General features: G+C 29.6%; 2 protein-coding genes across 7 annotated transcripts in view; both read left to right on the forward strand.

Annotated features, from left to right (window-relative positions):
- Positions 1–1,923: 1,923 nt before the first annotated feature.
- LOC142325585 (uncharacterized) lies at positions 1,924–6,700 on the forward strand. 2 transcript variants are annotated; one of them, XM_075367508.1, is made up of 2 exons: positions 1,924–2,064; positions 5,009–6,700. In XM_075367508.1, the coding sequence occupies exon 2, from the start codon at positions 5,065–5,067 to the stop codon at positions 6,592–6,594; it is 1,530 nt and encodes a 509-aa protein (XP_075223623.1). In that variant the 5' UTR covers positions 1,924–2,064; positions 5,009–5,064; the 3' UTR covers positions 6,595–6,700. The 2 variants fall into 2 exon arrangements, with proteins under 2 accessions (XP_075223623.1, XP_075223624.1); XM_075367509.1 differs by having other exon boundaries at positions 1,949–2,079.
- A 4,009-nt stretch (positions 6,701–10,709) lies between these two features.
- The window catches only part of Sec23 (transport protein Sec23), a 71,213-nt gene continuing 54,979 nt past the window's right edge, over positions 10,710–26,943 (forward strand). For all 5 annotated transcript variants that reach the window (XM_075367511.1, XM_075367510.1, XM_075367512.1 and 2 more), the window contains exons 1-4: positions 10,710–10,846; positions 11,908–12,064; positions 19,746–19,876; positions 23,707–23,793. In XM_075367511.1, coding sequence (XP_075223626.1) covers positions 11,917–12,064; positions 19,746–19,876; positions 23,707–23,793 — 366 coding nt within the window. In that variant the 5' untranslated portion in view covers positions 10,710–10,846; positions 11,908–11,916. The remainder of the gene's footprint in view (positions 10,847–11,907; positions 12,065–19,745; positions 19,877–23,706; positions 23,794–26,943) is intronic.

Genomic DNA, 26,943 nt, shown 5'->3' on the forward strand with positions numbered 1-26,943 from the left:
GAGTAAAGTATGTGCAGGTGCATTACGTGGTGCAATTGCCATGAATTATTTTGCCATAAATCTGGGTGTTTTCTTTGGATAGCTTCATGCAAACTGCATACAACTTCCAGGTAGTAATCCTTATTGACTCTTTGATAGTGATTCGGCGATTGTCCACGATCATTTCCTTCACTTTTTTGACGATGTCATAGATTGTTAATGTGCTGGGACATCCAGAGTGCTCATCATCTTCAGTATCTTCACAGACCTCTTGGAAACGTTTGCACCACTTATAAACACTTGTTTTATTCATAGAAGAATCACCAAATGCAACATTCAACACTACCAATGAGATGCCGCACTTTATTCATTTTTAAAGTAAAATTTAAGACAAATTCTTTGTTTCATTTTTTCCAGAAGTTAAAAATCATTGACCATGCCAAAACTCATTAAACCTTTTTTACACCCAACAATAAACTAAGCCTCCAGTATGGCTACCAATGTAAACATATGTTAGGAACAAGTATACCAACACCACAACAAAAAAATTATGACAATTGGACTTATACAACCTGGGAAATTAAAAAATTCCAGAAATTTTTTTATCAAACCTCATATCTGCAGTAAAACAATTGTCATGTTTTGATACTTTCACTTTTGTGGATTTTTATCACCTTTAGAAATACCTGGTTTATTCAAATAATTAATTTTCTCTTGGTTTTTTTCTCCCTTCCTGTATTATTCTCAGTAGCGGATTATATCAGTAGCAGTGCAATAATCAGAAATTAGGAGTCAACATTTAAAATCATGATTACAAAAAATAGGCAGTAGTAGATGAGTCGAATAGACAGAATGGATGGAAATAGGATTCCAACGATTATGTGGGATTATAGAGCGATTGGTAGGAGAAAAATAGCATGGCTGAGGAAGAGATGAGAGAGCAATTTTGAAACTGTGTGGTTAATTCTATGGCAATGATGATGATGATGATGATATATATATATATATACACTCACACACAGAAAAACTTGCAGATTTTTATCTTACAGATCTTACAAGATTCCTAGATGAAATGAATAAGGAAGAAATAAATAAGGAGTTCGTGGGGTCACATAAAACGTCTGCAGAATAAAAATATTCTTCAGTTGAAACCGATAATTTTTAAAAAAATATTAATTTTCTACACAGTGATATTTTTCCATTATCCATCTATTTATCCACATCTAAATGCATCTAAATGCATGCACATCTAAATGTGCATTTTCAGTTTTATTGAATATTAAACAAACTACATTTGAACGTCGCGCTCCTTTGACTCATTTTTCAGCTACAGCTGAGAATTTTTTACGTTTTCTTACTTAACAAAAACAGCAAATTAATTTTGGTATAGAAAATAGAGTACGTTATTTTAATAACTGAATCACTGTTAATGCGAAGTAAATATTAAATCTATTTTTTTTAAATCAGCGATTGATAGGTTAGAATAGGCTAATGTGCGATACGTTATGAATTGCATCATGCGAGTTATATGTCTGTATAGGTTAGTTTGTTATTTTTCGTAACTGAATTATTCTTGAGTGAATAGAATGAATAAAATCATTAATTTTACGATAGCAAATGTTTTCAAGAGAATTACTGTGAATCAGACGTATAAATCTTTGAATTTATCGTCGTTATCTGCCAGAAGAAATAAATTTGTTGAAGATAATTCTCCTTGTAAACCTGACAATTGTAGACTTCTTAGTAACAGTGTACCTTTGTTAAAATTAAAGTCAAAAAAGTTACTTAGCTTTACATGTAAGAAATGTAATCATCGAAGTTCAAAATTTATATCGAAACAAGCATATGATAAAGGAGTTGTTATAGTTAAGTGTGACGGGTGCGGTAATAATCATCTAATTGCTGATAATCTTGGTTGGTTCCAGTTAGGAAGTGTTAAAAACATTGAAGATATACTTGCAGAAAAAGGTGAAAGTGTTAAGAAAGAAATTGATGCTGATGGTTCTCAGGAAATCATATTGAATGCTGAAAAAATGAATACATGAGAACAATTTCAATGTTTTGTGCACCAAGTTAGCTGTGATGGTAAAATTTGTTATTGTAATTAGACAAGTGGTGCTTGACTATTATTAAGTCATTCCATGTTTTCATTGAGTTATTTTTTTAAATCTTAGAAGTTAATTACATTTTATGTTATTACTTATATAGACAATACACTGATTGGCTTTTACATAATATTTGAGGGGCTAGTTGAATGGTTTATATCTCAGTTGAATTCTTCCACATTCAAAAATGCAGAAAGCTTTAGAAACTCCAAGCTTGCTCTGTAACTTTTAATTTCTTGAAGTAATCATTTTTGTTTTGTATTAATAAAGCTGATCAACAGAAAATTGTTGATCAGTAATATTTGCCCCTATCCTAATTAAAATTTTCTGATTTCACAAGGGTTTGTGGCTGGGATGGTGCCTACTGCCTGAAAGGAACCTTGAAACTATCCCCTAGGATAGTTTACGTATATATATTTATATATATATATTATTTTTAAATATTGATAGTTTTTTAAAAACAAAGACAGCTTTGTGATGAAATTTTTAGATTTACTGAACATGGCAGAAAATTCAGTATGTGGATAATTTGAATTGACCAATATTTTCTTTTTAGAAATCATTGAAACATTTAAGTAATCATTCTTGAGTCAGAATGAAGAAACTGTTTTGAGTGTTGGAAAAAATAACTCTACACACATCTGCATTGTATATGCTAATTCAAAGACAAATTTCAAAATAAGCCATGGTCTAAAACACTACTATTTCTAGGATGCCAAATTTTTGCCAAGTATTTTCATTGAAGTTTAATATTTTTCCCATCTGTTTTGCATCATTTTTTATATCATATTGTACTTAGAAAAAAGAAATTATTCGTATGATTATTGTTCCTCAATAGTCAAAGGCTAAAGTAAGTAATCAAAGCTGTAAATTTGTTGTTCAAACCATATCAGTTATCAGTTAGAAAGTGTCTACAACATTGCAAAAAATATTTTGTTTGGCATTTCCAATAAATCTACTTTTATGTTAGAACCTGTAGTACATCTATCTGTATCTTCTAGACATTCAGCATGTGTGTGCATGCAAGTGTACATACATACTCTTAAAACGTAAGCCATATTGGCCAACCACAATGAGGAATGTACAAATTAATCATCTCAAAGTTACTGATATCATAAATCAACAAAAATAATAACAATCAAAGAAGTATTTCTTTTATTTTAATTGGAAATCTCTGTTAGTGTAATACATCAAATACTCAAAATATTTATCAGACTATAATATATAAAATATTTGGAATGTTCAAATATAGACTGTCTATGTGATAAATGCATACATCTGTTATAAAAACTGTCTGCCTCTATAGCCTTTTGTTAATATTGTTTGTTTGTTTACATACGTAAGTGATTCAAAGTCAGTTTTCTTAATTTCTTGGAATTTTTTTTTAACAGTCTTACTCAGATTTGATCTGTTAAATTGAAAACAGAAAACGTAGTCAACTTATAGCAATATAATTTTTAAATTGTTTAAGTTTTGAGTGGCGCACAGTAAGTTGACACATTTGAATTTTGGATTATATATTTATTTTTGAATTTAATGTAATTACAACTTTACATACCGAATACAGTGTTAACGGAAAGTTCTTTTACTACATGACATGTTCAGTATGGCTGCTATTACACCTAACAATCTTTTCAAGGTGAGTGTGTACATATGTTTTTGATGACTGCTACACAAGTCCTCTTTCTCACAACTGAACTATCTGTGCACACATTTCCTTAAGATGTGCAGTTATTAACAGAAAAAGTTTCTCTTTTAAATATCCCCATAAAAAAAAAGTCGTAAGGATTTAAATCCAGGCTCAAAGGTGGCCAAAAAAAATTATTCATTGTGGCAACCCAAATAGCAATTTGAAATTATGCGATTACAAAAAACTGAATTTTAAATCCAACACATAACATTAGCTGTGCGAGGGGTTGCATCAACCTGCATAAACCATTGAGTATCTGTAGGCAACTCGGTCACAAGCAGTTTGGGTAGAAAATCATTCCCAATTAGCATTGAGAATTAACTGTGTCATCAAGAAACACTGGCCCTATCAATCCATGACTGGATAAAGCTGCCCAAATGGTAACTTTAGACCCATGTTGTTCTTCATACACAATTTGTGGTGCTGCTATCGCCCAAAAATGGAAATTTTGTTTGTTAAAAGTCCCATCAATGTGAAAGTAGGCCACATCTGAAAACAAAGTGTTGAACAGAACATTATCTTTCCCATATGACCTGTGCAAATTTTTATTTTTTTTTTGCTTATTAGGTTGTGTCAACTTTTGCAGTACAGTCAGTTTATATTAAAACAGCTTGAGGTCACTGTGTAATATTCTTTATACTGTACAAGATATTCCCATAAAACAAGAAGTGGGAATCATTTCTCGTGAAGCTCAACATGTAAACTTTCTTGGACTAGGTTGCATGGCAACTCGAAATGCTTTGATATTTTCCAGAGAATGAACGGGAGCTGCTTTAGGTTGTTTCTCTTCTTTTATGCTAGCTTCTTTCTCAAATTTTCAGTATAAACAAAGAATGGTGTTTCTTGCTGGAGTCCATTGAGTTTTAAAATGAATTTCAAATTGTCATTGAGTCACTGCAACACTTTGGATTCAGCATAAAGAAGCACAACTTTAGCGTGCTGTGAATTAGACAAACATCCATGATCAGCCTTAGCTCAACAATAAATGATGTGTTGTGAAATCCGTACCGAATATAAAGACTAGTGACATCTACTAATATTTCCACAAAATAGGGATTATGCATGCACAGTATGAGACACTAGGTAAAAAACATTTATTTATAATCGACTTTATAAATGTGTCAACTTATCATACACCACCTGTATATAATTTGCATTACAATAAGTATTATTGTTTTTTTTTTCTCAATCAATAAATTGTCACTTGATTGTTTTCAATAAATTTTGTTTACAGTGTAAAGCCTTCTGTTGAATGTAATTATAAAAGAAAAATACGTGATCCTTGACATAATGGAAAATCTTGTCTCAGCTGATATTCTTCCTTTCGTAAAATGTTGCTTTATAAATGATGAACTCTTACGTGAAAAAGAAAAAATTGATATTACTATTTGCTGCAGTGATGGAAACATATTAGAAATTTATAATAAAAAGGTTATTAGTTGTTGTAATACATTACTTTTGAATCCTTCAAAAATTAACCCATTTTATTCATATGATCCATTAATAAAATATTATATCATTCAAGAAGATTCTGAAATTATTGTTATTAAAAGAATTGAAAGTTTAAATGTATTTAAGAAATTTTCTAATATACAGAAATATGATATTAGTGATTTTTTGGAAATTGGTAAACCTCAAGTGAAAATATTGTTAAATGATGAAATGGAACCAATCATTACTGACTTTTCAGAGAATTTAAAAGTTCATAATGAAACAAAAGAAACACAATTATTGTTAAACTTAAGTAGTAAATTAAATATAATGAAATTATCATTAGAAGAGATTTCTGATAATATTAAGAAGAAAAGAGAATTTTGTGGAAAAGCATTGTCACAATGTAAAACTGCTGTAAGCACTTCATTGATTCAATGTGAAGATTCGTGGCAGAAAATTATTAATGGTTACTGGATATACTGCTTACCAGTTAAAAATATTTCAGATGAAATATTAACAAATTTTTATTTATTCGATAACAATATAAGAATTGAAACAAAAATTATTACTCAAATAAATAATGATGGAAAATCATTTCAACCATTTTCTGCTGTGACGTGTTTATCTCCCAATGTGAGCGGTTATGTTATTGGTATTCTTAAAGAACCAGATTTTGAATTGAAAGAAGAAATTACTATTTCATTTTCTTTAATATATAACATTTCAAATAACAATGAAGTGTTTAAAGAGCTAAAACTTCCAATTGTTGTTCTGAAATTAAGTGATATATTGAATAATAGTTTAGGATTATTTAATTCAAATATTATTGCACTTAAAGATATAATTGTAATTACTTCAATAAATGTAGAAGTTATGTTTGAAGTTACTTTAAAAAATGATCATGCAAATGATTTTTATAAAATTTTGAAAGATAAGTTATTTTTTAGTAGATTAGAAATTGAAAGTATTAATTATTGTTGTTACATTATAAAACCTCATTGCAGTAGTGCTCTCTCTGGAGTGGTTTTATTTATAAAAGAACTATCACAGACTTATTATTTACTTTATTGTTATGCAAAAAATAGAAAACAAATATCTTTATTAAAACGTTCATTACATGTACTGTCCTTGTCTATATTATCTATAAATCAAAAAAATTCTTATAAAAATGATGTACCAATATTAGCTGCTGTTAACAGTTTAGATGATGAGTTCAAAAATTTTACAGAATCTGTAAGATATGGTATTCCATCAAAAGTACTGCCTCTCAAGGAAGAATCAAATTTAAAATTTACTGCTCTCGCTTGGAAAGAGTTACAAAATTATCGTTTACAGTTGAACACAGATTTAAAATTTCAAGAGGCATTTATGGGAAGTAGTAAATAATATTGTTTTTTTGTATTTTGCTGTTGATAACCTGAAAAGCTGATTTGTTTGATTTTTATTGCATCTAATGTATTTGTTATTTGTAATAAATTTGTTTCTTATATTATTTATTGTGATATTTTCAAATGTAATCCTTGTGCCAGCATCAGTTAATAATTATATGAGACCGTAAACTACATCCTGTACAGGCTGATGGTTCTGTAACATGTGTATTGTCAAGAAAATTGAAGGATGTAAAAGGTTAATGCCAAAGCCACATTTAATAAACTTGTTTTGTGTTCATCCATGATAAATGATATGGATGCAGTTTCTCTGCATGGTGTTGGTGTTGTTTATGACCATAATAATCAGTACTATTAAAAATTGTAACTAACTGCAAAATATTTGAATTTTAGTAATTCAAATTCTGAAACAAAAACCCAACTCTATAAATTTTTATAATATTCACATACTGATAAATCAAAGATCTGTTAATTATAAAAAAGTTTGTATTAAAAGAATGGAACAGACTATTAATATCAATATAATAAATTTAAAAAATATATAAGTTACAGATATATTTTTTTTTTTTGTGTGCATACTAATAACTGAAAAAATACTATTATACTTACAGCTGCCCATAGTAAGCAGTTATCCCCTTGTAAAAGACTGAAGTTGTTCATATTTACACATATGTTATCATATCACACTGCCTAACTTTTAGGCTGAATTTCTAATGAGTATAAAGCAAGCAATATTTACAGGTTTTTTATAAATAAATCCATACTGAAATATCCGACTTTGAATTGATCAATGGCTGAAACTTATTCACTTTACAGTGATTTAAGTAAATAATACAAAACACTTCTCTAAAATTCTTTCTAGGTCAAATCTTTTCTCATATTTTCCTTGAATAAATCTGATATTTCTGGAGTCGCCTCTTTTATCTAACTACAATTTCATAAAACGTTTTCATTAATATAAAATCATAAACATACAATTTCTATGAACATTAATACAAAGTTATATTCTTATCAGTTGTAAAATCTCTCCAATCAGACCTGTGGCCAGCCTTGGTCAGATAGTGAGGTATTATGGAAAAAATTTAATGTGGACACCATGATGAAAGGAACAAGGTGTCGCACACCCAGCGTTGCGCAGTGGCTCGTCCCAAAATCCTTTTCCTGCCATGATGTTTAAATTCGTTTGTGCGGTTGGCGCACAAACAGAAGCAAGACATCAATGTGAATAAGGGCAGAATTATCAAAAATAAACAAACTATTGAAACATAAAAGAATAAAATTTTTCATATATATTTCAAAATTTTGTAACTTTTTTATTTCAGTACATACATGTGTATATGAAAGGATTTACCAAACATGTATTAGAAAAATCAATCTAACTTTATATTGAAGCCTGAGGAGACAATTCATCTATGCAAACATTTAATTTGTATAAATCATATAATTTTTTTAATTAATTAATTTTAGAACTTAAAGTTTAATAATAATTGATGAAGTCAATAAGTTCAGAGAAAATTTCATTCCATTGATCGATTAGCCAGTAATATATTCTTTTCATTTTTCCCATACAGGAATTTGAATTTGAAATTTAATCGTATTTATTTCATCAAAATTTAAATTCAGATAAAAATACACTTTTGATTTTACCATGTTCAATTTTTATATTATCACGTGATTTTCCACATTTTTATAGCCACAAACTTTGTAATGCTTCATTCTCCAGGAACGGAAAATATTTCACGTTCTTTTTCGCTGGCGAATCAGTTCTGCTCAAACAATTGGGGAAGTAACACAACGGCATATTTACATTTGTATCAGAATAAATTTGTATAAAAAAAAAACACTGTGTAAAAGCGAGTAGTTACAAAATCGAGAAAATTCAGAGACAAACTATCCGTGTAAAAGCTAAAACAGAATTGTGTCTTCGAAGAGAAAATTCTTTTCTGCTTTGTCCAGGTAAAAAAATGAGTCAGAGTTGTAAAACAAAACGGATTAAGATATCAAACCTGAATGCAGAACAATTGTTCTCTTTATTGCACGCGGTTTAAAATGGTTTACCTAGAAAATCCCTTGCATTTCATTTGACTCATTAGAAAAATATGTTTATTGAATATAAAATTATTTTTCACTAAACAACAACTTTTTATTTTATTTTTATTTCAGTATTATAAAGTAATATAAATGTTGGTACTTAAAAAAATAAGTAATATCTCACTTTCCCGTGTAAATTAGATTATTAAAACCAATTTCTTTCAAAAATTGTTTTGTGATAATATTTTTAATTAAACTAAAAAATCATCAATTCCGAAGATTGACCAAAATAAATAATATCAGATCTTTAGTTATAAAATTTTGAAATAAGTTATCTCCCATTTAGTTGATTTTCCATTTTAACAGCATTAAATAGTTTCACATAATAAATGGAAAATAATATTAGTAAAAAAATATTTTATGAGCATAAAAAAAAAAAATTATCGGCGATTCGATACTGAACCCCACCAATAGCAAAAGGAGTCGTTACCATAGAGCCACACACGCTACACGAAGACATTGTGTCAGTTGCACTTCATAAGATGTGTCCCCTGTTTGTTTAGGTTTTCATTCATTATTTTGAATTTTATCTTAATTAACAATCAATTTCAATACTCTTAAGAATCAATAGACTTGTATAAAATATTTATTTTTATTAAGGATTATTAAAAAAAATTTTTTTATTATTTTTAATAAATATTACAACTTTATCAGTACCAAATAATACTAATTCATATTGAAAGTGAATAATCATTCATAAATATTCTATTGTTAGCTCGTTTAATCATTATCATCTATTTAAAATTTTTGTACAACTAAAAACATTTGTACCAAAATCCCTTACTTATATGTTCAAAAAACCCGGTAGAAAATGAGATTTTGGTACGAGCGTATACGCTCGTACAATGCTACACCTTGTTACTTTCATCATGGTGGACACCACATTTCCTTGTACGCCTATTAAATTACATACACATACTTTTTTAAAATGAAAATTGCATAAAATTTTATTTAATTAATAACTTCTGATATTTTTTTTTATTGTTTTTGTTGAATTATATATTTTTTTTACAATCTGAGGTTAAAACTTATTAATCATTATATTTTAGTTAAAAAACAAATTTATATGAAATCGCATTCTATTCAATGTGTTTTTTTGTCCCTTGTAAGATACAATTATTTCATTAATTAAAATTTTATTTGACTATAACTTTGGAAGCAATGAAAATAAGTACCACTTATATCATTGAAAAGCCCTCGATAAGGGCTTATTACTGCAGTTAAGGAAAAATCCAAATATTTCAAAATTGAAACCCCTTGTATACACATTTATGGCCCAGTCGATTTCAATCAAAAGAGGAGGTGTACAATTAATTAGATGTTAGAACAGTCCTAAATACAACATTTCAACATTCTACGGCTAATCGTTTTTGATTTATGCAAGATACAGACGTCACGCCGAAAGTTGTCAAAATGGATTCAGGGATGGTCAAAATGTTTATTTCCGTTGAAATATGAAAACCGAAATTTTTCGCGATTACAATACGTCGTACAAGGAAGTAAAAACACTCATTGTAATGATCCCACTATTTGATTCCTTACATTGACTTTTATTTGAATTGCTTATTTTCCCCAATTCTGTATGAAAGAAATTTGTTAAATTATATTAAAATGTTTTAATTTAGAGATTCTTACACGTCTTTTAATCGACTTTTCAGTTGAATAAACTGCTTCGTACTTCGCGGTGTAGAATGTGAACGTTTATGCTGTGATGGCTTCTTGAATGTTGATGTGTACCTTTTCTACTTGCTAGAAAAAATATTGAAACTTTAACTGTAATAGTTGACCCCAAAAATACTCGATACACGTATTTTAGGATAATAAATAATTATTAGATTACAATGATTATTTTTTGTATTTTCATTGTTTTATCTGATATTTACCTAACGAAAACAATTTAATTAAACTAAATTTTTTAAATTCCACATTTGTATATAGATGTAATGATTAAATTTGTAAATGGATTCTAAGAATCAAATTTTAAAAATAAGTAAGTTAAATCGTGGTGGCAACACTTCTACCAGCTGTTTTAAACGTTTAGCTGGTAGTTTCGTCTGACGTGTCTGGTTAATGTTGCTGGTTGTGTAAATGTAGTTTGGAGTAGTTGTCTAAATATGAGAACGTGTTTTTATTTTTTTTATTAAATCAGTTGTGAAGAGGTATGTAGAAAATTATATCATTTTAGTTTTATGAAATTCTCTAATAGTTTTTGTATTGCTAGAACTGTAGTTCCAAGGTTTTCTTTACCACCTTAATGTCATTGAATTTAATATTATTTCTCTTGACTAACATATCATTAAAGTATTTGAACTGAACTGGTTACTTAATGAAATAATTAATGAAAGAACAATTACTTTGAAATTGTTCTTTCATTAATTGGTTATTTGTTAAATTGAGAGCTGTATGACATAGCAAAAGAAAATCTTACTTTAAGTAAGATTATTGCTCATTTGTTGAACTGCCAGTCGTTGATTTTGTTTTAAGTGATGAATAATATCAAAAATAATAAGTTAAATTTATTTAAAATAATAATTTTATGTAGATTGTTTATCTAGTTAAGCTCATAACCAGTTTTAGAGCTTGTGCAGCATTATGTAGACCTATTTATCTGATAATATTTACATGTAGACTAATTGTAACAGTGTGTGAAGTTATACAATACCATTTGAAAACGTTTGATAATGCAGAAATTATTTATTACTTGCCCATCTTAATTAAGTTGATTTACCGACACGTGTGCTTTAGGTAGTACTGCAGTTTAAAAAAAAATTTCTTTAAAAATGATCGATTTTAGACCAAAAAAGTAGTGAAAAGTTTTGATTATTTAAACAATAACCCAAGAATTTGCTGCCTATATTGTAGATATAAATTAACCAAACTTCACTTCGCTCGCTAACCTCGACTAATTAACAGTAATGTTTTGATTATTTAAATAATAAATAATTGCAATAAATACTGAATTTATTATTTAAATATTCAAAACATTTCTGTGTTATAATTAGTCAAGGTTAGCAAGCCTAGATTAAGTTTGGTTAAATTGCATTTAAAATAAATAAATATAAATGGTAATATAATGGTTATATCGGGTGATAGTAACAATAAACCAAGTTTGCAATTTATTGGTTGATAGGCTAATACATAAGCCACTGTGGTAACACCTAAAGTGCACAAGTGCTGATTTACCAGGGTGTACATGAATTTAATTTTGTATTTGTTTTAGTAATACAAAATGACCACCTATGAAGAGTTTATTCAGCAGAATGAAGAAAGAGATGGTGTAAGATTTACTTGGAATGTCTGGCCTTCAAGCCGTTTAGAAGCAACAAGACTTGTTGTACCAGTTGGTTGTTTGTATCAACCACTGAAAGAAAGGCCTGGTAAGAAGAAAAATGTCTATGAATACAAAGTACTGATACATTATTTAGTATTAATAATGAATAAATTTCTTTTTTCATTTGCAGACTAGCCCATAAATTTTGAATGTCAAGTGTATTTTTGTAGGAGTTGGGATTAAATAACCTGTTTAAATTTTTTGACTGTTTATGGGCTAAGAAATCAGATCGAGTTTTTGAACAAGTTTTACATTTAAAATATTCAAGTTTCAAAGTTTTTTAAAATAAAATTAAGTAAGAAATTAGAAGTCTTAAGAATATGAATGGAATTATCAGGTCTAATTGAAATAAAATAAGAATGGAAACAATACTGAAGCTAGTTTTAATGGTGTTTTAAACATAAATTAAAAATATAACTTGATTTTTTAAAGCATGAAATTGAGATTTTAAAGAATGATGTGATTTACGATCTTATGTGATTTACGTGATGTAGATCTTCAAGTGATTAGGTAACTTATTTAATAGGTTTTGAAGGAGCTTTGTTCACATAAAAATTGTGACATTTCACTTGTATTGTGTTCATTCAGTCTCTGTCATTTTTGTCAAATTTAATATTGTCCATCCATGATAAATTGTTTACTTTTATGTACTAGCTAATACCCGGCATGCGTTACAATACCATTCAAAGAAAGAAATTGTTTGTGCTTTAATTCTGTTTACTAAAGTGCTTTCAGATATGCAATATTTTTTGTTTTTCCATCTGGTGCTTACACAAATAAATCAGAAGGATTTCCTACGCATGAGCAGGCCACATACAGCTGTTCATATGAGAAGCATGGATTTGCCAGATTTAGTCCATACACCTGTAGAAATTGTTCCTGTGCTTTGTTGATGGTCATTGCAAATGCAAGTCGCAGCTGAAACTGCAAACACTTGAATTTGAATAGCATATCTGTCAGAATCAGTGGGATGTGTGACAACAGTACATCTTTAAATATTCCATTTAAAATTGTAGTTTCAATGATATTGTTTATCATCTTTTTTACTGAAAACCTGGTACTGTTGCAAAGTAGTAGTGGATTGATGTTTTGGAGAAGAAGGATAGACACACCAATTTTCAATTTTAAAACGTGCAAAGCAACACCAATTTCCATTGTTAAAACGTACAGAGGCACACCTGGCAAATCAAGTGAATTCAAGAATTCAGTTGGATAATTGACAGCTTTGTCTGTATTAATTCCAGTATCAATAGACTTATACATTGTCACTGCACCTGGTATTTTGTTTTGAATGCTGCAATTGATAGCATTGACATTATTTTTGGCTGCTAATATAACACGTGATGATATTTGTAATTCTGTGCGATATTTGGGGAAACTTTGTGAATCAATTTGTCTGTGGTTTCTATGATTTTATAGAAGTTTGTTGGCAATGTGATACATTTTGTCAATTCATCAATTGTCATTTTCCCATTCCCAATATCCAACAATTGTTTTGTGAAATTCAGCGGATGCATCATGTTGTAGTTGTACACAAATATTGGTCTTCAAAGTCAATTTTTGTATGTGTCGCCATAAAAATGATGACTTGAGACATGCATTAACTTCATCAGTGAGTATTGAATGTGCTATAACTGGTAGAGTTTGTCGAAAATCACCAGACAATAAAATGAGTGCGCTACCGAAGAGCTGTTCATTTCCTCTCAAAATTTTTAGTATTCAATGAAGCGCTTGTAATGCTTTTTCATGCGCTATAGTACATTCATCCCGTATAATAAGTTGACATGATTTGAGTAATTTACCCATTACAGAATTTTTGTTAATATTGCATGTTGGTGTCTCAGTAATGTGTTATATTCAACGGCAATTTCAGTACTGAATGCGCTGTTCGGCCACCATCCAAAAAAGTTACCATAATTCTAGTTGATGCGATTGCCAGTGCAATATTTTTTCATGATCATATGGTTGCCAAAATAAGTGAAACGAGAAAAATTTTGCCTGTGCCTCCAGGCGCATCTAGAAAATACAATCTGCCTCTTTGGCTTTTAATTAAATTCATAATTCTGTCACATGCTATGCGTTGCTCTGGAACCAATTTCAAAAAATTCATTTGAACAAATGTACCCAATTTGTCAACACTGAAGTGTGTTTCTTGCTGCAAATCATGATCAAAAAGGTCTTTTGCAGATTGATTCGGTGCATCCATTCCCAATTGTACAAGTCGCTAGCAATTGCCAAACATTTGTCTTCAATCGAAACCAATGCCTCATATACATTTGGTGAGAATTGAATGTCAGATTTTGAGTTGTGCATGCAAGCAATGTAGGATGTCTTCACTCATGTAGTTTTGTATTTTTCCCAAAGATATTTTGCATTGGATGAGAAACACATTGTCAATATGATTCCACATATTGTGCGTATTTGCTGTGGTTGGGTTGTATTCGATGCATCATCGATTGAATTGTCCCAATGTTGCATTGTTTTCAAGAAGATTTGATTTTTACAAGCTTCACGATAAGTGGCACATACTTAACCATTTACTGTTCTCAGTTCTTGGAAGGATGTCGGTCCACATATGTTGATTAACAGGAATCACCAGTAAAAGGATTCTGCATTATTTGGGTGAACTGTGAACAGACGGCCTTATGCGTTGGTTGAATATAAAATGACCTTGAGATAACCTTCACCTGCTTTACCTTGTTTGCAACATTGAAACTTTTTCACATTCCACGTGTAGTTTGTTGGCACTTCAGATTGAAGTAGCGTCTTTGCAAACATCATCTGCGCACAATGAGAAAAATGCAATTAACATTGTTGGCAGTGATGACAGTGCTCTTGCATATGCATTTTCTGTTGTGAAGTACACACGTTGTCCATTTTCAAAGTGCACTGCCAAATGAACAACTGTTGGATGCTGTTGAGATTGGAAATGATAAAATGCACCATAGGCTTCATTGCTACTAATGTAGCGTCCCAGTTGATATTGGTCGATTTCATTGATAGTTGCAGTTGCATTTCCCATTCCAAAAACTGCCATATCGCTTCCTTTGTTGACATATTTGCAAATATACTTGATCAATTTCACCAGATTGCAATACTCGACATTGATGTGTGGATTTTTAAGAGTAACGGTACAACCCAATGATTGTCAACTTTTAAAGTCAAAACATCATTGTTTTGTACTTTTGAAGTGATGGATTTGGTACCATCTTCAGTTGATCATCAATGATAGAGTGGATATCCGTCATTGCCAGTGATAGTCTCAGCAAGTAAGTCTCTTGGGTGTAGTTTCATGCATTTCCCATCAGATATGCATGGTGAATTGTTGTTGAGTAAGCCACATGGGCCATGAATCATGTTTTTGGTGACAACTTTAAATAAAATCTCTATCAATGTCGACATCTAGTATTTCTGCTGAGATGACTTCATAAATTTGATCTGGTGTGATTTTTTCGATCAACCAAATCAAAATGTGTACATGTGGCAGTCCTCTTTTTTGCCATTCAATAGAATACATCCAACATTGTATCTCCTAAAACATGCATGTGCCGTGGACTACCTGTAAATGTGGCCATTTTTCCTAATTCATTGGGATTCACATTGCCATCATTAACAACTGCATTACATAAATGAATATACTCTTCAAAACGCAACTTGATTTGATTTAATCGAATGTAGAGGAGTCATTTGGTTTTGATTTTCGCATACATATCAACAATGTATTGATGGAACAATTGTGGACATTTCAAAATATGATTTTCAGCTTTACAGAATCATCAATCAATATGAATTAGTAATTCATGGCACTGACTTTCTTATTTGTTTCTTCATATGTTTGTGGATTTCTCAATTTTATGTTGAAGTGATATCCACCTTCTTGCCAAAATAAAATCAGATATTGCAATCCATCGTATGAGCGATGAGTTTTTGAGACTTGCTGAACATCACCATTTCTGCGATGAAGAATTACATCATGTGTGTTAAATTCTTAGCCAACTATAACGATCGCCACTTCATCAATTGTTGGTGCATTGTACTGTTGTTCTTGTTGGCCGACAGGTGTTTTGTCTGCTCTAACTACAACTTTGTAGTTATCAACTGGCATTTGTTCAAGGGCAGTTCAGAACATTCTAATTAATTCATTGAGTTAATCGAATAAAGTTTGTTTGCAGCGACAATTTCTCGTTTAGTGCTGTACTGAATCAACAATGTTGATCAATTTGTTTATCTGTGTTTCCCATGAAATAAATTTGCCCTTGCACTTTGAATGTTGTCATGTAATTCTTGCACACAATATTTGTTGCACCAAGTGATGTCATTTGGAAACATGTATTGTACTTGTTTATGTTTACCAAAAAATGTTTTGATTGGCTTGTGTCATCTGATACAATGTTGATAATGGTTCAGATGGTGAATGTAATTCTGGCAATTTCACTTCAATTTGACCCAAACAGCACATCCTTGGTGTTTCATTCTTAAATTTGTGAGCACTGCAATACACGCATATTTTATCCATTTTTTCAATAACCACACTTCGATGAAGACTAATCATAATTAGCATCGTAATAGAATGCACCAAGATTTAAACCAGCGTGCAGTGTTTGTCTGGATGGAACAGTACATACTATTATGGTTTCTAGTCATGCTTCCCATTGCTCGTCTGTTTCAGACAAACAGGCTTTGAGCAGTGCGTACTCAAACGATTTCCTGTCTTGCTTCCTGTTACTCATCTGTTTGTGAAGCTCTAATGCCTTTTTCTTTTGTGCTTGAAGTGTAGATGAACCAATCACTTGTCATTTGGGTGGCATAATTGATTTCACAGTAAAAGTACTTTGTGACGACTACAATCGTATACAAATTTGTTAAATACTTTTTATTTATTTTTTTATTTTTTACACTTTATTCATTAAATACATTATTCACTTTTTAATATCTTTAATCTTGTAATTCATATATATATATATATGTATAACATTATTGCATTAATTAATTATACATTTGTAATAAACGCATGTGGAGTCTTTGAATGATGGAACAAATCTTATCCAAAATAGGTCATTATACATACTTAAATAATAAAAGGGAGAATTTATAAAGAGTAACAAAAAAGTGAGAACTTTTATTTTAATATTTAAAACTCCTCCTTTAATAAAATTTAAAGTTCCTTCTTTTTATAAAAAAATGAAACTTGAATCTAGACAGTTCTTCACAGTCCTTTTTCTGATCAGATAATATATGAATTTATTAAACACTTTATTTTTTACACTTTATTCACTAATATACTTTCAGAGTCCTTTTTCTGACCACTTAAAGAAAAGTGTCAGAGCTTAAATACTTTTGCCTGCGAGATATTAAGGTTTTTTCTTTTTTTTTAGGTACTTTGTTGCTTATGAGATCTTCCAAACAAATTAAAAAAATTTTAAATTTTGTAATATGTATCATGTCTGCACAGGTAATCTTTTACCTTTTAAATATATATATAGATAAACTCTATTTGTATGTTTGTTTCATAAATATCCAACCGAACAAAAAGTACAATTTCTGAAATATCTCAATCCATCTCAATTCAGAAACCATCACGGGTGTGCGCACAACAACTCACTAAAGTCATTGCAGTCGGATGAATGCAATAATATTTCCCTTTGTTATTTTTTCCATTTTCCTCTTTTTCCCGTGCGTAAATCGGTCCAGTAGTTTTTTAGTCTATAGCGAACACACATACAAACATTGCTTTTTATATATATATATATATATATAGAGGAAAAAAGTCTGTATATTTGTTTAGTAAATATCTCGACATCTACGCCACCTAGCAGATCCATTTTTTGCAAAAATATTTCTTTTCACGTAACTAAAACATATATTCTAAATATCAGCCAAAGTGAACCATAAATACAATTTTTTTTAAATATATCAACCCCAGCACCACCCTGCAGGTCCATGTTTTACAAAGATATTTCTTTACATGTAACTAATACGTACATTCTGAATATGAGACAAAGCAAACCATAAATACAATTTTTCAAAATATTTCGACCCCAGCGGGTCCATTTTTAGCAAAAATATTTCTTTTCATGTAACTAATATTCTGAATATGAGCCAAATCGGATCATAAATACAATTTTCCGAAATATCTCGATGCCAGCACCAGCTAGCGGATCTGTTTTTTGTAGAAATATTTCTTTTAACACAACTAATATATATTCTGAATATTAGCCAAATCAGACCAGTAGAGCTATATTATTTATTTTTTTAAATATCTCAACCCCAGCACCACCTTGTAGGTCCAAACTAATTTAGAAACCTTCACGAGCATGCACACAACTCAACTGACGAAAGTTTCATTGCAATCAGATGAGTGGTATAGGAACGCACACAGGAGAATCAAACATCCATTATATATATATATAAGATGTATAAATTATGTATCATGTGTACATTATGTGTGAAATTATTATGTCATAAGTTTATACTGTTTCTATGAAGTTAATGTGCACTTGCCTTGTTCAGTGAAAATTTTATATTTAGTTCATCAACACTAACAATATGAAACTTCTTACTAAAATATATTTGATGAAGATAGCTTTTTAAATGAACAAACTCAGCCCAGATCAGGTATATTATTTAGGTACATGCTAAACAGCATTCCTTATGACTAAACAGGCATAATTAAAAGAAGTGCCATTATAACTACAATGACAAATGGATATATTGCTGCAAAACCAAGTTCTGGAAGCAAAATTTTATGCAGATAATATGTGAGAGCCTTTTAATCTCTTTAAAGAAATGATTCTTGTTTCGTCATGCTTATGATTGAAGTAATGACTCTACATTTAATTATGTACATTTGAGAGAAATTACTTTAGTGATTGTTTACAGAGAAGTCAGTATAATTACATTGAGAGAATAAGTACATATGCTATAGGCTGCAGTGGTATAGTGTAAACTTTAAGTTTATGTCGAATGAATTTATTTTTTTATTATTTAAACCATCAGTCTGAATTTATAAATATTGACACTTGTGAATTTCTGCTCTAAAATGTTTACTATTATCAAAAAATTATTTTAATTACTGTAGATGGAGGTAAATTTTTTTTTTAATGGTCACTATCACCGAACTCAAAATGACCTGAAGTTTGATGAGAAATATTTATATTTTAATGTTTGTTACATATTTTATAGGATTGTTTCAACAAAGTTTTGTAGATTGAGAATGTAAAAAAAGGTGAATAAACTGTTTTTTTGCAAATGTGAAGATCATTTCTTGCTGTTTAAATAGCATCTTAATAAAATAATGTAAAACAGAATGGATTTAATTTGGTTTCTATGAATATTTCTTGTTTTCTTTGTTTTATAACTATTAGTTACACATCTACTCTTATTAGCCAGATTATAATTAAAAACCTACAGGTAGATACTGTGGTAGTAATGATACCATTTTGAAGTTATTACAGCTACTTGGCATTGCCATACTAGCAAGAGGATGATGTGTTAAGATACTGATAAAATAGTCTAGGCTTGTTCTTTTAAGTACTTTAGTATTTTATTTTTGTGATCTTATTTTAATGAAATAAATTATTATCCTCTATGCAGTTACACTAGTTGTTTGTGGTTCAAAGTTCTGTTTTATCTTAATTTTGTTTGTTTAAAATTTTAGACTAGAATGAATTGTATACATGATTTGTTATTTTATGTGCTTGTATATAGAAAATGTTTTTTTTTTTCAGATTTGCCTCCAATTCAGTATGATCCAGTTTTATGTACTAGGGGTACGTGTAGAGCTATATTAAATCCATTGTGTCAAGTGGATTACCGTGCAAAATTGTGGGTCTGCAATTTTTGTTTTCAAAGAAATCCAGTAAGTGGATGGAAATATTATTAACGAATAAAAATATGCAAGTTTTATTAAAGCATATTCAAGTCTGTAAATATTTGTTTCTCAACTTGTTGGTTAATTTATATGAAAATATAAAAAATTTTATAAATTTGTTTTACACTGATCAACATGATAAAATGTTAACTTATTGAGCTAATTTAAATATGATAAAATAAACCATCATATCTTTTTTTAAATGTTATCTTATTCCATCAGTTAAGTAGGGTCAGTCCATTTGAAGTGACCCAAGGGTAGTTGCTTGACCAATTCAAAATAAATTGAAACTAACCTCTTGTTTCCTACTTGTTTTAAGGTCCTTGTTTCCTCAGGACCTTAAAACTATTTTTTATTTTTTTTAAATATTTTATTTAAGCAGTTTACTTGTGGCAGCCATTTTTGTTATGGTGCACACACCTATTTTTGTGATTGTAAGGGTTTACGGAAAAGATCATAACTAGAAAACTACTGGTCCTGGAAGGATGAAAAAAAAGCAATTTATTAATATTTTCTCGAGATAAAAGATTGGTGCAGTGGTTTATCTATCTCTCTTCTTTCTATATAATCTTCTAATTTATTAAGTAAAATTCATTTATTTAAGAAACACTTCCAAACACAGGATGAAATTTGAGACAGTCTGTAAAGATGTGAACAGGTCACTGATTAATGTCAGACTTACAGTCTAACTGCAAAGCTAAATGATGCAACAATCATAAATGAGCATGTTGCAACGTGAATTTTCCTGACAACTGGAAATGATTTCAAGCACCTGTTATCACATTAACACTGCAGTTGAATGGATCAAACAAGTCTATTTCAACTATAGTAATTGGTATAAAAATATTGAAGTGCCCAAAAGACAAAAAACCCTCTTTGAGCACTTATTTAGCGAATCAAAATGGTATCTCTTTTAACAGGTTTTTCATGATTTTTGAGAGGTTATAATTTTTTTATTAGTACAATGCACAAGAAACTTTTTTATTTGCCATAAACATCTACAAAAACACTAACTTATACAAATTTGAGATTATAACCAGCCCCATCAAAGTTATTTGAAACCAAAATTTGAATTTTTTGAAAAAATTAGTTTTCAAAAATTTGTAAAAATTTAGTGGTAAGTATGTCACCATTAATAATATTATTTATGTAAAACTACTAACATATAGCTACATATAAAAAAAAATAATTCGACTGTGTGTGCCATCCCTGCCTTTTGAAAAAAATTATCAAAAGTGAAATTTCACCGTTGTTCATGTTTAACTTTATTGGTAATTTTCTCATAGAAAGAAGAGGTAAATAAACCACTGCACCAATATTTTACCTTCAGAAAATATGAATAAATTGCTTTTTGTTTCATCCTTCCAGGACCAGTAGTTCTTTACTTTTTTTTTCCATAAATCCTTAGAATCACAAAAATAGTTGTGTTCACCGTAACAAAAATGGATTCCTTAGGTAAACTGCTTAAATAAAAAATTAAATAAAATACTTTCAAGGTCCTAAAACATGTAGGAAACAAATGGGTATGTTTCAATTTTTTTTATGTGATTGTGCAACCAGCTTATGTTTTTTTGGTACACTTCAGATGGATTGACCCAGTAGTATATGACATGTATAAATGATGTGGGAATACAAGTAAATTATTTCAAAAATACAATAAGTGAAAGGGATACATAGATATATATATATATATACTTTTTAATAAGTCACTGAAATAATGAGCAGACACAACCTGACATTTTCTAAAGATAAAGATGGAAGTCTATTATGACAAATGTTAGCTTCATATTTTTTTAAATTGTTTTGTTAGAGTTACTGAGGCTAGAAATAGCACATATGAGGGATGTTAAATTAATGTATGGAAAAGATAAAGAGGACCCAATTTTTGAAAAAAAAATTTATTTCTTAACATAATCTCCTTTCATGCGTATATTCTTAGTAAAAACAATGTTCAATTTTTTGACCCCATTTCTATAGTGTAATTTATCCTAAATAGTGTATTTTGTCTTCAAAATATGTACATGTTTCTGCAATAACTGCATTTTTCATAAATTTCTTTCCAGTAAGCTATTTAATATTTAAAAACAGATAATAATCCAATGGTACTAAGTCTGATGACTAGGGGAGTTACAGAAAAATTTTGTTGTGTAATTCAAACAATTTTGCTGTTTCAGTCAGAGAACTGAGTTGGTATATAATCTTTGTGAAAAAGAATTTTTTTTTCATTATATGTGGTTGTTTCCTCTTTATTTACTCATTTACACAATCTTGCAAAGATGCATAATATTGTTATGTCCTTAGTTGTTTACCCTTCTCCAGAAGGTCAATGAAAATTATGCCACAAGCATCCAAAAGAGACTATTACCTTTACTGCTGCTAGAACATTTTTCACTTTATTTGAAGCGAGTTTCAATACTTTTGATTCACTGTTTTGACTGTTGATTTCAGATCACTAGTGATCTATCCAAATTTCATTAGCTATTATTAAACACTTGAAATTCTATTATAATGAAACAGTCCCAAACCTACTGTTTACTTGTTCACAGTTTTGAGTGATTGTGAACAAACATGACGGCACCCATTTTGTGGACAGCTTTCACACATTAAAATTTTCATGTAAAATTTAATCTACCCATTTATTTGAAATGTCTATTTTCTTAGCAATATCACAGACTTTTATCCTTCTATCCTAAGTCTTCATATCATGGATTTTTTTCAATATTCTCTGCAGTTGTAACCTTAATAGATCACCCAGAATGTTCACCATCATTTGTGCTATATGACTGCTCTGAAAGTAATCAAACCACTTTTAAACTATTGTAATTGATGAAATTGACTCACCATAATATGTATCCAGATTGGCTGTAATTTATTATGCGGTTTTATCTTTCAAAAGTAATGTTTGTTACACCAAAGTTTGTTTTCTCCATTATTCACAAATTACACTACTTGATTGACTCACTGTTGCCAGCATCAGAATTATGTCTATCTGATTAAAACTTGTTGTGAGCTCCTAGCAAAGCTATGAAAAACTAAGAATAATCTCAAACATATACTATGCGTGCCATCCTGATAATAATTCTTATGCCTGGTATTTTTCATTAGCATAAAATATTGTTTTTATGGATTTAATTAGTTTTGTTAAGTATTAATGTATTAAAAATAAATAATTAATAATTATGAAATAATTTTTTTTAAATGTGAGGTAAACCATTTAAAGTAGATTTCCATTTAACTAAACCCATGTTAACTAGAATGACCACAAAGATGTGTTAGAAATTGTCAGCATTGTGTAGTTCACAAGCTGAGGAGGCATTCAGAACTTCAGAGATAAAAAATTGTATTCTTTAAAAACATGCATTTTAAATTTTAGCCATACATTAAATGTAGCGCATTGAAACTTATCTCATCTATATTTATTCTTAGTTCAAGTTTTGTTGAATAAATAAATCATTGCCAGTACATGTACTATTAATTTAAACTATTATGAAAAAATATAATAAAGCAGAATAATTATTTATGTTCAATATTTGGATAAGGAGTATTAACAATTTTAAAGCTCATCATGTCTTTAAATATGTGTGTGATTAATAAATTATTATTCCTGATAAAAAATGTTTCGTAATGAAATTAATCTTAACTAATTCTTATAAATAAATCCAAGCAATTTGAAATTTTAGTTATTTGATATTGGTCTACACTCCATTATTTTGGATAATTGGGAATCTACTGTTGTAGTATTATTTCTGATTATCACATATAAATTTAAACTTATTGAATACACTAGTTTGATATATTTGTTTATTATTTTTGTTTAGTTTCCTCCTCAGTATGCTGCAATATCAGAACAACATCAGCCAGCTGAACTGATTCCAGCATTTTCTACAATTGAATATACTATAACAGTATGTATTATTCTTTTATAGTTTTTGTTAGTATATTTTACTCTGATTTGAATTTATTATTTATAGCTATTGCTACCAATTTTGGGATCATTTCTTATGTAAACTAGTAGTGAGATTTGAAATTACTAATTTTAAATTTTATTCTATTTATATATTTATGGAATTTTTACCTGATTTTAATTAATTTTACTTTACTGTAAATAAAACTACTAAACTGTAAAATTACTAAAACTGGAAAAGTACTGTAAACTATAAAAGTACTAAACTGTAAATAAAAGTACTTTACTTTTTATCTATCAGAATATTATAAAAATTAAATAGCTTAAAAACCACAGTGTATCATATTAACGTAAGCAGAAGGAACATCTGCAGCAAAATTCATTGCCAATTTTGCACAGTTTACAATGATAATGTAATTAATGACAGTTCTTTGAGAGAACTATGAGGAAATTTAGGGATGAACAAACTAATGTGCATGATGAGACTGGAAAAGAGCAATATTCCATTGTAAATGATTAATTTAAAAAAATTAAACTCACAGTTTGTGATAAATGCTGCCTCACAAGCACTAAACTTAGTGAAAATTTTCCTCAAATTTCAAGTTTTACTCGTTATGGAATTGTTACAGGCAGTTTGGGTTTTTTGTTAAGTACTGTACATGTTGGTTACCAAAACAACTTAAAATGCCTAAAAAATGAAAAGAATAGGAGCAGCATTGACTTTTCTTTAGCAGTGACACAATAAAGAAACTTAATTTCTTGACAGTATTGAAGATGAAACGTGGATTCGGTTCATCAATATTGGGACAAAAGAATAATCTAAACAGTGGATGCTCACTTACACACACGCACATGCTGAACAAGTCCAAATAATTCAAACAAGCAATGGCTATTGTGTTTTGGGACCATAAAGGAATTTTGTTGGCAGAATTTATGATGTCAGGTACAACAATAGCCACAGACATTTATTGTGAAACATTTTCAAAGCATAAGAGAGCAATACAGAATAAATGGCAAGGAATGCAAACGAAGAGGGATAGGTTTTTTGTCTCACAAACTGATAGTACTAAGCAAGTTTAGGTGACAAATTTTTTACCAACCTTTTTTTTCTGTTTAGTATCTGGGAATTACTGTCAGGTATAACTTCAGAGGATGATATGTATGAGTGTAAGTGAAAGTATAGTCCTGTATAATCTCAGGTCAACCATTTCTGAGTTGTGTGGTTAATTGAAACCCAACCACCAAAGAACACTGGTATCTACGATTTAGTATTCAAATCCATTTAAAAGTAACTGCCTTTACTAGAATTTGAACCTTAGAACTCTCAACTTTGAAATCAGCTGATTTGCGAAGACGCATTCACCATTAGACCAATTCGGTGGGTTTACCATCCCCTTACATCTGTGATTTTGCACCATCTGATTTTTATCTGTTAACAAAATTCAAAAATTGATTGGCTACTCAACACAAAAGCAACGATGAATTAATTTATTGAAGAGTCAAAGAATGGATTGGTACTTTGGTGTAGCTGTACTTTGAAGAAATGAATAACAAACTGGTATCACAATGGAAGTGCTTCAATTTGGATAGGGTAACTATTTCAAGAAGTAATAAAAGTATGTATGTAACTTTTATATGTAGTAAATCTTTTCAATTGTTTATTTTTATTACTCAACTGGACCTTAATTATAAATAGTCCTTGTATTAACTAAATATAGTCCTAAATAGTCCTTGTATCATATTTAATACTCATAATTCCTTCTCTTATATGAAATGATTGTCTTTTTATTAAGGATATGTGCAAAACCTCCCGTGTGATAAAAAGATTAATTTATGTGGTTATTTACATATTTTAACGGGTTCTTAATGATCAGAAACATTTCAAAAATGCAATAAACTTTTTCAGTTCCATAAAAGCATAACTCCAATCTTCTTTATTGTACTATATTAACGTTAATTAGTGTTTTTCTCTGCCTGTAAAATTTTGTTTTTACAGGACAATTTTGTTTTCCCTACCAAGCAACGATATATCTAATGGTTATGACTAACTATCGGATTTTACATACAATAATGATAATGCATTACCTGATATTACAGTATATTATGAGTGATGTGACCATGATTTTAAAACTTTATCATGTTAATAATAAGTTTATATTAAACTTGTTATGTTACGTTCAGGGGAGATTTTTATTAATTACAATTTACTAATCATGTCAAAAGAAATATCCTTTTTTGTATGCAAATGAACTTTTCCCCTGAAATGGCTGGAGGTTCTGTAAACTACTGATGACTTAGAATCCGATCATCTTCCAACAGATTACATAAAGGTAATAATAGCTAGCTCTTCCATTTTTGATGATTGTTACAATTTTGACAAAGTTGATTATCCTTGAATTGGACTAAAAAATGATTCTGACAGAATAATGGTACGATAAAAATTGAAATAGCTACATGATTACAGTGCCTGTTAATTTTGTGATTAATCGAGGAAAACAATCATGCAGGAAGGCTCTGTCCATTCTGTCTTTTAAGTGATTCATCATTGAAGGATTAAAAAATGAAAAATTATAACCACCTAAAAAATGAAGTTAAATCGTTTTAACCCTTAACTCGCAAGGTGAGGTATGTCAAACTGCTCATATATTTTGAAATGGTGTCCTCACGCGTAAACTGTTTCACGTCCCCACCACCCTAGTATCGTTTGCACATGTTCTCTTCCTTTCAATTGCCATTCTTAGTGCTTTCAGACCTTTAGTGCTTGTTAGTGTAGTATTGTTACCTTGTGGTCCCTTGTGTTGGTCATTGTGTTGTACACTCTTATATTCTAATGTTTGTCGGTTCTGTGTACTGCACGTCGTAGTGAGTGTACCTCTTTTTTTACAATTTATTTTTTAATTACTTCATTACTTTTAGGTTATGAGTCGTTTTTTTTTTTTTCATTATAAGTTGTTATATGTTTTCATAGTGGTAAAATACTTGTTTCATAAAAAAAATGTAATACCTTTTTCATTGTGTATTTTGAAACTATTTTAATTGTAAACGATGAATACTGATTCTCGTTTCTGTAATGCTTCAACTGAAGTTATAATAGTTTGACTGACAATTTGTTTTATGAAGACCTTAGTGATATAGATGATCCAGACATTGA

This window comes from Lycorma delicatula, chromosome 5 (genome assembly GCF_047948215.1).
Source record: "Lycorma delicatula isolate Av1 chromosome 5, ASM4794821v1, whole genome shotgun sequence".
NCBI classification, from domain to species: domain Eukaryota; kingdom Metazoa; phylum Arthropoda; class Insecta; order Hemiptera; family Fulgoridae; genus Lycorma; species Lycorma delicatula.